This window comes from Psammomys obesus, unplaced genomic scaffold (assembly GCF_907164565.1).
Source record: "Psammomys obesus unplaced genomic scaffold, mPsaObe1.curated_primary_1811, whole genome shotgun sequence".
Lineage (NCBI taxonomy): Eukaryota > Metazoa > Chordata > Mammalia > Rodentia > Muridae > Psammomys > Psammomys obesus.
In genome coordinates this window covers 5,298,138-5,310,200 of record NW_026592510.1, presented here as the reverse complement: position 1 = coordinate 5,310,200, position 12,063 = coordinate 5,298,138, and the positions used below count along the sequence as shown (strand labels likewise).

Here is a 12,063-nt window from a genome sequence, read left to right as displayed (position 1 = left end):
GAATGATCATATGTTTCTTGAGTGTTCATCTTCTGGTGCCATCCATCATGTTCAGACAAGGGTCTCTCATTGGTCTGATACTCAACCAGAAGGCTAGGCTGGCTAGCCTGTGAACCCCAGGAATCTGCCTGTGTCTGCCTCCCCAGTGCTGAGATTATAAGCACATATGTGGTTGCACGGTAACTTTTTTTAAAAAATATGCATATATATATATATATATATATATGGGAGCCTTGGGTATAAAGAATAGCACAGACGCCTAGGCTGTTTCTTTCAACATATATATGTGCATATTATATATATATATATATATATATATATATATGCGTAGAGGGGTTGGCTGGAGTGGCAGCTCAGTGGCTTAGAGCACAGGACCCATGTTCCTGATTTCATGGCATGCCTTCTTCTGCTTTCTGTGGACACCAGGTGTACACTGCACACATATTTGTATGTAGGCAAAACACTCATAAAATAAATATTTTTTAAAAAATAAGAAAAAATACATATATGGGTTCTGGGTCCTTCATGCTTGCAAGGCGAGCACTTTATTGGTTGAGCCATCTCAGCACCCTGTTGGGGGATTGGGATTTTGTTAGGAACTTCGGCTGGCCTGGAACTAACTATGAAACCTGGGTGGTTTGGAACTCAACAGCGTCCTCCTGCTTCAGCCTCTGCAGTGGTAGGGTTACAGTTGTGGGACACCATATCTGGTTAGGTTCCCCTTTGAAATGGCGTGGGGACTGTCTTCAAAGCATTCGTAATACCTCGTATTTTCTAGGCCAGTCTGTGTCTCCCTTAGTGCCCCGTTAACAGGTCGCTGTTGCGTGTCTTTCTCATTTCAGCTATGTACTCTTTGTTGGGCTCCATGGTCAGAGTCATTTCTTCTGCAAAGAGGCAGCACATTTCTAGTGTGCCGATTCTGATATGTTTTTGCTTAGGAAGTGGGTGAGCAGGTTTGTGAAGAATTATATGCCTGATGAGTCTGTCTTTGTGAGGTGCCTTGGGTATAAAGAATAGCACAGAGGCCTAGGCTGTTTCTTTCAGTATGCAGTAGCCTTTCTTATTGGGTTCATTGATCAGAGCAGTATTTAATTGTTGAATAATCAAGGTGTTTAATAACTACATTTTAAGAATATCTGATATTTTTTCTTTCTTTTGCTATTGCTCTGATTTATTCAAATATTGAGTTAGATTTGAATGTTAGCCACGTAAGGAGAAACTTTGAAATAACCCAGTTGTTGTAGCAATTTAGCGCAATAACTTTAATGAATGTTTTTCTTACTTATCTTTTTCTTTTCTTTTCTCTCCCTGCCCACCAGGGAGTGACTATTCCCAGTCAGAGGCGCTATGTATATTATTATAGCTACCTGTTAAAGAACCACCTGGATTACAGACCAGTGGCACTGTTGTTTCACAAGATGATGTTTGAAACTATTCCAATGTTCAGTGGCGGAACTTGCAGTAAGTGCTCTACATTCCTATCCTTCTGTATGTTGGAAATTTTTCCTGTTACTGTATCTAAATGTGTATGTGAAAATTTAGAAATACTTTACCAGGTTACAACATAGGCAGGAGAGTAGATTTCTGAAGTATTGGGATTAATTAGTTCAGTTGCTGAGCTCATTGGGTTAAGAAACCTAAGAACAGTGAATGTTAGTGTTCTCGAAGTCAATTCTACTTACGGGAGAAACATTCTGTGTTACAACCACTGAACGCAGTCTTTATTCTGACAAAATAAGGGAAAGACACTTTCACAGGCCAGCGTGTGAGTGGCAGTGGGATCACCAGCTTATTGATCTCCGGCAGGGACCAAGTCCTTCATCTGAGGGAGACAGATGTTTATAGTCATAGTGACAGAAACAGAGGGGCCGTAGCAGCAGCCTCCAAATACAGAGTAAGAGGGTATGTGATGCCTGGATGCCTCTCTTGGCTCTAGCCCTTGGCCTGTGACTTGGCCATGTCATCTTGCTGAGCGTTTGCTTGTCAGTAAAATAAAGCTTGAAATCTGACCCTCCCTTGCTAAGTACAAGGTCTTGACACTGGGGTCTGCTTGTAATTTCTCTCTTGTATGGTAGCAGCTGATGGCCTACCTCACATGAGCCCACCTTGATCATTTTGATCTTTGTTTGTTTGTTTGTATGTTTGTTTGTTTTCCTGATATTCTTGGCAAGAGTTCTTAGCTACAGACCTCTAGGAATAGGAAGCCCAGTACTTGCACTGAAAGCAGTTACTTAATGAAGGGAGAATGTCTGGATGGAATGTATATAGAAAATATATGGAGGAGTTTTGTGTAGCCTAGGCTGCTGCACTGTCTTTTTTCTGTAACAGTTTTTTGACACTGAACATCTGTCTAAGTACCACCTGGGAGTTGTCAATCATGTTTTATACCTAAGAATGTATTTTATTTGTATTTTCAATATAATGTCCTAGTTGCAGATCAATGTCACTTATTAGAATCCCCTTGTTTTGCAGTCTGTCAGCTACTTGAGTTTTTTTGTCTCCATGAAATATTTAGCTAAATTAATTTGTTCGCTCTAAAATAATTTATATAGAGAAAATTAGTTTCTTAATGTCATCTATCTTTGTCAGATAGGTTTGATTTTTCACGAGTGTGACTTTATTAAATTCCCCTGGTTTATTAATATAGCTTATTAGAAAGTTCTAAGGAACTTTCATACTAATCATAACAGTATAATTTTTAAAACTTAAATTCAAGGCATAGACTATTGAAAGCATTTGGCCTAGGAACCTCAGCAGGTTCATAAAGAAAAAAAAAAAAAGACGAAAACTCATGTTCTTCCTAGTTTATGTATCAGTATAAAAGCTGAACAAAGGTGATATGGAGGTAATAAGGAAAAGCTCTGCTCAAGAGTCTTACTAGGTACTGACTTTTTGTCAGTTCTACTTTGCTTGTCTATGATTAAACTATTTTGTTTGGCTTTTGGTCTCACAACATTATGCTTTTATCCTTAGACTTAAAATTATTGACTACTGTCTTTCCACTCTTGCTCTCCATCTCCCCGACCCTCTTCCTTGCTGCTCCCAATAAGCCTGCATTTATATATTAAAAAAAAAAAAAGTATTGACTACTAAGTTCTTTCTAATCATTTAAATTTTCTAGTTATCTACTTATGTGCTGGGATTTAATACTGTATATAGTGAAGTTATATTAAAATACAGCTCAGGGTTTGTATGCATAAATTACAAATTCTGTGTTTACCAAAAGGTTTGGAAACTTAATTTTGTGGAGTAAGTCTGCCATGGAGAACACTTGCAGTTTAGATTGGCATTAAGTCTGAAGGAAGTATTTCAGGCATTAGGAGTAAGGAGAACTGAAGCACAGCAGAAGAAAAGAAGTAGGCAGGAATAGAAGAGGTATTTGGCTGTTACAGAATCTCAAATGGGAGATAATAGACTTGGAATATTGGTGTCTTGACAGTTCTAGTGACTTGAGTCATGTCTTACAGACTCTTCTGTATTCTATAGGAAGTTGTGATGGAGGAAGGACGTAAAATCAGCTAGGTGACTTGGCAGGTGGTGTTAGGACAATGAAATGAGCTTTGTTTGGCTGTCTTTTAGCTGTTTATATCCAAAGATTTTGTTCAAGTTTTGATCTTACCAAGGTACATGACTCACAGAAAGGAGATGAAAAGTGCACTTGAGATTTGGAGACATAAATTTGGCTTTAAAGTTGTTTTAAAGTCTAATGAAAACAGTGTTTGTATGAAGAACTGCAGTGGAGCTGGAGGTCTGTCTCAGTGGCATAGAACTAAAGCGAAAAAGGCTTTGCCTTGAGTCTCCAGCTTTTTAAGATATTTGGTAGTTAAGGATCTTGGGGGATGGGACTATAGGTTCAAGTGTGGGTGAGAGATCCTATCTTTTCGGGGGAAGCATCAGGAATAAGATAGTAATTTAGCCTTGAGATGTTGTTGATGTAGGAAAGGGTGAAGGCTAAGGAAGAGGGAAGGGCAAGTTGGGTTCAGGAATAAAGAGGAGGTATCAGAGAAACAGAAAACCAGTGAGGAAAACTAAAGTATCTTCTGCAAAGGTACCAGGAGCTGGCAGCATTTTTCTTACCTGATTATTGTCTTTTTTTTTTTTTTTTTTCCTAAGTGAATGAAAAGTTGCTGTGTATTAATAAAGATGATCAGTTTGCTTTTCTGTTGGGATACACTCTCTCCAAGAGAGTTTAATTCTCATCTTTCTTTACTGGTTCAGATCTTGTCATTTCTTCAGAACATAGTTGTCATAACACAGGTTATATTTCAGGTATATGTCTGAATGTCCATGGACACCAAGTTAAACATGTCACAGGTTATATTTCAGAAGTATGTCTTAGAAGTCAAAAGAACGGTAGTAATATTAGAGTTGAGTTGTGGTTAGGATTTCCATCCCAATATAAAACTTTTTATACAAGAGATAATTTTTCTCAATGGCCTTAGGAAATGCTTCCATTTATTAATTTAGTGTACACTACGGCTAAAGACACTTAGTCAATATTCTGTTGCTGTGAAAAGACACCATGACCACAGCAACTCATAAAATAAAGCATTTAATTGATACTTGCTTACAGTTTCAGAGGTTTAGTCCACTATCAGCATGGCATGGAGCATGGTGGCACACAGGCAGGATTGTGGAGAAGTGTCTAAGAGCTCTACCCCCAGATCTGCAGGCAGTGGGAAGAGCAGACACTGGACCTGGCTGGATCGTTTCAAACCCAAAGCCAGCCTACCTCGAGTGACATACTTCCTCTTAAAAAGGTCACATCTATTCCAGCAAGGCCACATCTCCTAATTCCTCTCAAGTAGTGCCACTCCCTGATGAAGCATTCAAATACGTGAGCATTATGGGGGCCACGCTCATTCAAACCACCACAGACACCGAGTTAAAACAACTCCACACACACTGAGGGCGGAGCCCAGAGTCTGTGCGCTAAGCAGGCATTCCAGTACCTCAGCCTGTCATAGTCTACATTGCTGTCAACACCACTGTCCTCCATGCTCCTACGAGCGTGGCCCATTAATTTTTGTGTAAAGTGTTTCATGTTCCTAATCCAAAGTCCACATTCAGCCAACAAGCAGCATGGTCAGGCTGATTATTTTTAGTGAAACATTTTTAGCTGATTTTTAACTTCTAAGTACTCTGGCTCTGTAAGTTGTCAATTGTTTCTGACAGTTGGTCAAGCCTTGGAGATGTACCTTAGATATTGTTTAGTTAAAATCCAAATTACACTGTCAGTTTTATTTTTAAGTCCTAAAATCAGTAGTATCAGATTCTGAGCTGGTGGAATAATTCATTAAGATTTTAAGGCATTTTATCTTGATAATTTTTAGCACAGCTTTGAAACTATACTTTGCTCATTTGTTTCTTGTTACATTTCACTATTGTATAAAGCCTAGTAAAATGTCTCATTGCACTTTGCCCCTCTGGTCTTTGAAATGCATTGACAGATTGTTGACAAAATGTTTCTTCTTTTGAGGGTGAGTTTCATGATAAACTTCCTGTAAATCCATGTTAGAATAACCTCATATGCTCTTATTAAGGATCCTAGTTTTTGCTTTTATATGCTAAATACATAAACCTTTATGTTTTATCAAGCTAGAAATTTAACTTAGATAGGTTTGGCTTTAACATTTTTTCCAGTCATTGGTCACATTGATAAAAATCTACTTTTCATCTTGAAAGAATTAATACCTGTGGTATTGATATTTATACACACACACTGTCTAATTATTCTCATTTTTCTCTAGCTATAAATAGAACACATTTTAGAAATAAAACATCTTTTCCTTTTCACATCTTTAAGCATCTTTTGGTTGAGTTGCTAATCAAAATTATGGTGATGTTTGAGAAATTGTACTTAAGCACTAATTTTAAAACAGTCCTAGATTGAAACCAAGTAATTGTTGATGGAAACAGTGTTTGGCAGGAAGAAAGACTGTTGTAGTTTCCTTTGGCGCTTGCTGCATTTCCTGCAGACATGTGGGGTATTGCCTTTTCTGTGTCTCATGATTATCACTCTATATACCTGCTACACCCATGTGAGTATGGACAGCACAAACTGGACTCAGTGGGTTTCCCCCAAAAAAAAAGAAGGAAGGAAGAAAGAAAGAAAAAAAAATGTGGTGGCACACGTCTATAATTCCAGCACTGGGGGAGGCAGGTGGATCTGTGTGAATTCAAGGTCAGCCTGCTCTCTACAAAGCAAGTCCAGAAGAGCCAGGGCTACACTGAGAAACCCTGTCTCAGGAAAAAAAGAAAGGAAGAAAGAAAAAGAAAAAAATTATGATGAAAACTTGGAGGTTCATCCAGGAAGAGTTAGAAGAAGAAGTGAGAAGTGATCAAAATACATTGAAATTCTGTGAAATTATCTGAAAGTCTCAAGGAATTAATAAAAATAATAAATTAAAAACCTGTGAGCTAGAGGTCAAAGAATGATGATCAGTATTTTATATTTATATATTATAAAAGCTTAGGCCTATAGAGTTTATTAGAATTTTCTCATGAAGTTGCATTTATGCAGTTAATGAAAGTCCTAGGAAATTATTTAAATTATTTTATGTTTACAGTAATTTGTGGTGTGTCTTTTGCATAATGTTAATGTAAAGCTTTGATATTAATATATTGCTAGCATCTAGTCTTAGAATTTATTGTTTATGAAGTAGCAATTGATTTTCATACCTAATAGAACTATACTTAAGGGTTCAAAGTGGAGAATTCTTACTTGGATTGGTTGCTTTTACATTTATTTATTTATTTATTTATTTCTACTGATTTGTTTTAGATCAGCAGTCAATATGAAGAATTATCACTTTGTGCACACTTCTGTTATTGTCTCATTAAAATAGTTCCTAATAATTTGAGTGTTCATTTCTCGTGAAATGATACTATGTGTGTTTAACCACACAGATCCTCAATTTGTGGTCTGCCAACTAAAGGTGAAGATATATTCCTCCAATTCAGGACCCACACGACGGGAGGACAAGTTCATGTACTTTGAGTTCCCTCAGCCATTGCCTGTGTGTGGTGACATCAAAGTAGAATTCTTCCACAAACAGAACAAGATGCTCAAAAAGGTTTGCACTTTAGTTCTATTGGGTTGATGAGCAACCTCAGGCCTTTTGCTTAAAACCTTTGGATAGGAAATTATTTTGTAAGGAGAGACTAAGGTAGAGTATTTCTCTGCCATCTGCTGATCTCTGGTTACTTTTTTGGTAAATTTGCAGACACTTCTGTGTGATTGATGAGACATATAAAGAGAATACGCCATGCACACACACAAACACACTCCATACCCACATAAAAACACAGTTTGTTCTGTGATCTTACACAACATAAGCCATGTCTGACCTATTTATGTTTTGTGAAACTGGATTAGTTTTTATTTTGTTTTCCCAGATTTACTGAGTATTTAGTCAGTATTACTTAGCTGAAAGAAGTAAGTGGCTGTGAAGAAGTAGTAACACCCCCACCCCCCCCCAAAAAAAAAACACCTAATGTATTTAAACATGCAGTTCAGTATTACTGAGGCTTGACATACACGTAAGCAAAGGCAAAGGCTAGGCTGTAAGCACCTTAGTTTGGAATATTGAGTGTGAACATTTAAATAAGTCCAAGGTGCAAGAGTTTTACCTAGAACAGAGGAAGACAGCAACTTTGTGTAGGATTGGTGCCTGTGAAGCCTGCAGGATAGTGTATCACCAGAAAGGGGGTTTTATTTTCTCAGTCTTTAAGGTTTTGTTTGTTGGTTTGTTTGTTATAAGCGATTGAAAGAAATTTCACTTACTATAAAACTTCTAAATGTCTCATTTTCCATGTGGGTTCCCTAGTAAAGGGAGAAGAGACAGTCTCTGCCTGCTCCTTAATCAGTTCTCCCTGTTGGGGTGTCCTAGCCAATCTACAGAGGAAGAGGATCCAGATAGTCCTGATGGGACCTGATAGGCTAGGGTCAGATAGTAGGGGAGGAGGACTAGGGGAAGATGAGGGAGGGGAGGAGATGAGGAAAGGGCCTACAACTGGGATACAAAGTGAATAAGTAAATAATAATAAAATTTTAAAACTTTTAAATATATCAATTTGATTTATCATGAGAAATTTTTCCTTTTTCTAGAGTTTAATTAGTTTAAAAAAATTGCAAACATACCAAATTAATATTTTTATCACAGACTTATTTACAACCTCACATGAAGCAAAAAAGCTAAATATGTTTATATCTTTGATTTTTCTGGGGATTTTTATGGGGTTTGTTTGTTTTTTTTTTTTTAAGACTATAAAAAGTGAACAATATTTCAAAAATTAAGGCTTTTTTTTTCCCCCTCTCCTACTATTTTTTTGTTTTATATCTCTGGCTGTGCTAGAACTTACTCTGTAGACAAGGCTGTCCTCAAACCCGTTGATACGCCTGCCTCTGCCTCCAGAGTGCAGAAAATTAAAGGCACCACTTCCTGGGATCTCCTACTTCTTCTAAGACTTTGGTTCACATAAAATTGTGTGTGTCTGTGTCTGTGTCTATTTTTCTTACTGGTTTTCTTTTGGTAGCATTTGCTTGTTCGTTTGGAGACAGGTTCTCACTTTGTAGCTCAGGCTGGCCTGGAATTCACTAAGTAGCCAGTTTGGCCTCAGTTGAAGCAGTCCTTCTGCCATGAACTCCCAAGTGCTATGACTGTAGGTCTGCGCCACCATGTCTGGATTTGTGTTGTTTCTAGAAATAGATACTTACCTTATCATCTCCTTGTACATTTATGAATGTGCTAGTTCTTACTCCAGATCTCAGTTGAACATTTACATACATGAAACTGAAGGTTGTATATTTATAACATTTTTATATCTTAGCTTTCTTTTCGTGTTGGCTTATAATCATCTGTAACTCCAGTCCCTGCGATATCTGAATCCTCTTCTGGCCTTCATGGTACCAAGCCTGCACAGGGTGCACATACATAAATCCAGGCAAAAAAAAAAGTTGCTATATTTCTTTAGGGAACTTGTCCTAACCGTCCTAGTCCTAGGGCTTCTGTTAAATTTAAAATACCTGATCTTTGCTTATATCTTCATACACATAAACTCAAAACATTTTTTGAAATCCAGTATTATAATAGAAAATATCTTTCTTTGGATTTTAAGATAATAAAAGTAAGTTACCAGATTTTACAGAATTATTTTTATCTAAAATTTTAAAAAAGATAACTTAGCAAATTAGAATATTCACAAAGTGTTTGCCTTCACTTAGAATGTCAGATCATATATGGCTGATACACACACACACACACACACACATATATATATATGTATATCAGATGTTGACTTTGTGATAAGTGAAATGCATCTTTCATTTCTTTTCTGTTTTAGGACAAAATGTTTCACTTTTGGGTAAATACATTCTTCATACCAGGACCAGAGGAAACCTCAGAAAAAGTGGAAAATGGAAGTCTCTGTGATGAGGAAATCGACAGCATTTGCAGTATAGAACGTGCAGATAATGACAAGGAGTATCTAGTGCTCACCCTAACAAAAAACGATCTTGACAAAGCCAACAAAGACAAGGCTAACCGGTACTTCTCTCCAAATTTTAAGGTCAGTTAAAACCATTTTAGTGTGTGAATGTGTGTTTTATTTTAAGTGAAGCTAAAGAGCTAAGCCTTGTGTTAGTAGTCTTCAATCTGTAGAATTCCCAAGTGTTGCCTGGCCTTTTCTTTTTATTACTGTGCTTGCTTTTGTTCCTCCTCCTCCTCCTCCTCCTCCTCCTCCTCCTCCTCCTCCTCCTCCTCCTCCTCTTCTTCTTCTTCTTCTTCTTCTTCCTCTTTCTTCCCTACCTCCTCTAAAGCCTTTCCTTTCTTTTTTCAATTCTTTTTTTATTCTGTCATATTTGTTTCATTCACATGTAACAAACTTAACCATAGGTTACCATATAATAATTCTGCTAATACATAAAACAGAGACATAGGGTCTTGCTGTATATGCCCAAGCTTTCCTTGAACTGTCATGCCTCCTTTAAAAGCAACCATTTGCATTTAAAATGTATTTCTTTCTAGTCTTACTGTTTTGATATATCTCCAGCAATGTTCCTTGGTGTTTGCCTAATATGGGTGATCCCTTGAAATCAACAAGTACTATAAAAACAATAAATAAAAAATAAAGTATAAAAAAAAAGTTTTTGTAGATAAAAGCCATTTTCATTGTCACTGAACAAATAGATCCAGGTAAGTACTATGAAACATGCAACAAACACAAGGATGGCCTGGTGAAGTGGATGTAAAGAGAGGTCTGAATGAAATGAGCAAATTTACCCATGTAAATTGTAAATGGCCTACATAACAGCCATTGGGGAGGGCGAGAGGAAGAGTATCTTGAGAATCTTGAGGTAAAAAATGAGTCTGTATATTTGAATGGCTGAAGTTTTGATGTGAATGTGTGGAGTGCTGAGCACAGAGAAGATATAATCTGAGCTCATCTTTAAATATCCAGTTCACTCCCTTATATTGAGACTGGCTCAGAAACTAGGAAGAGGCCACAGGGTTGAAGTGGGGGAGAGTTGGAAAGTGAGCCCATTGGTTAGTTCAGATAAGAGGTGATGGTTAGGTGGTCTCAGGTAGTAGCAGGGAGCAGTGGCAAAACTAGTAAAATACTGTAAGGGGAAACTTAAAGCAAATGTTTGTTATAAGAAAAATTTATAATGACTTGAATAATAGGAAAGAAGCTATAGATAAAGTCTGGTCTCCTATCAGCTGTTCACCAGATACTGTCCTTCAGCATTCTGCCTGGTCTTTGGGTGTTTGTTCCTTTTCCTTTGGAATGGAAATACTTAAGGAGTTAGTTTTAACAGTTAGTGCAGCATGCATCTAAAGGCCATTGACTCACTCTTTGGACTACTATGTGGTCTCTGTTAGCTTCCTACATTCTCTCTTTATGTGAAGATTTTAGGGCTAATTGATTTTGAGCACATTATCATTAATCATTATTGTATAGTGTCAATAATACAAAAATAAAGTCTCAGACATAGATTTTAAGAGAAATGTTTTAGAAATATAAGCATTTGTAAATTGAATTTTGTGGTTTAGTAAGTTCCTGAGGTCATTATCTTCTTTTTGCACTTGTTTTAAAGAATTACATAGTGCTTATGGCTTATGTTTCTTTAAAAACAGTTATCAACGTGTCAGTGTATCTTTTCAGTGTAAAATAGGCAATTAAGTACAACAGTCATTTAAAAAGCAGTATCCTTCAAAATTCATGTTTGTTATAGTACTTTCAAGTGAATCTGTAAAAACAGATGTCTTTACTAATATAGAACTCATCTTCATTGTTCATTTTCATCTTCTACTCTCTTTCTCTAGGTGAAATTATACTTTACAAAAACAGTAGAGGAGCCATCCAATCCAGAGGCTAGCAGTTCAACTTCTGTGACACCAGATGTGAGTGACAATGAACCTGATCATTATAGATACTCTGACACCACTGACTCTGACCCAGAGAATGAACCGTTTGATGAAGATCAGCATTCACAGATTACAAAAGTCTGATTTTTTTTTTTTTTTTTTTTTTTTTTTTTTAAAGGGGGTTAAAAAAAAAAATTTAAAAAAATAAAAAAAAATTTTTTTTTTTTTTTTTTTTTTTTTAATGGCAATAGGACATTGTGTCAGATTGCAGTTATAGGAACAATTCTCTTCTCCTGACCAATCTTGTTTCACCCTATACATCCACAGGGTTTTGACACATGTTGTCCAGTTAAAAAGGTTGTGTAGCTGTGTCATGTATATACCTTTTTGTGTCAAAAGGACATTTAAAATTCAATTAGGATAAATAAAGATGGCACTTTCCCATTTTATTCCAGTTTTATAAAAAGTGGAGACAGACTGATGTGTAGGAGTTTTTCCTTTTACTTTCTGTCACCAGCTGAAGTGGCTGAAGAGTTCTGATTCCAGGTTCACGTCCTACCCCTTTGCACCTGTGGCAACAGATAAGTTTGCAGTTGGCTAAGAGAAGTTTCTGCAGGGTTTTGCTACATTCTGATGCATGTACTTGGGTTGAGGGGATGGAGGAAATGCTCAGAAAGGAATGCGTTAGCTGGGC

At 36.9% G+C, this 12,063-nt stretch overlaps 1 protein-coding gene across 1 annotated transcript in view; it reads left to right on the top strand.

Annotated features, from left to right (window-relative positions):
• Positions 1-11,544, top strand: part of Pten (phosphatase and tensin homolog) — a gene marked incomplete at its 5' end in the record, with an annotated part of 67,289 nt that extends 55,745 nt beyond the window's left edge. The window contains 4 exons of the mRNA XM_055614166.1: positions 1,320-1,461; positions 6,910-7,076; positions 9,346-9,570; positions 11,328-11,544. Coding sequence (XP_055470141.1) covers positions 1,320-1,461; positions 6,910-7,076; positions 9,346-9,570; positions 11,328-11,513 — 720 coding nt within the window. The remainder of the gene's footprint in view (positions 1-1,319; positions 1,462-6,909; positions 7,077-9,345; positions 9,571-11,327) is intronic.
• Positions 11,545-12,063: the final 519 nt, after the last annotated feature.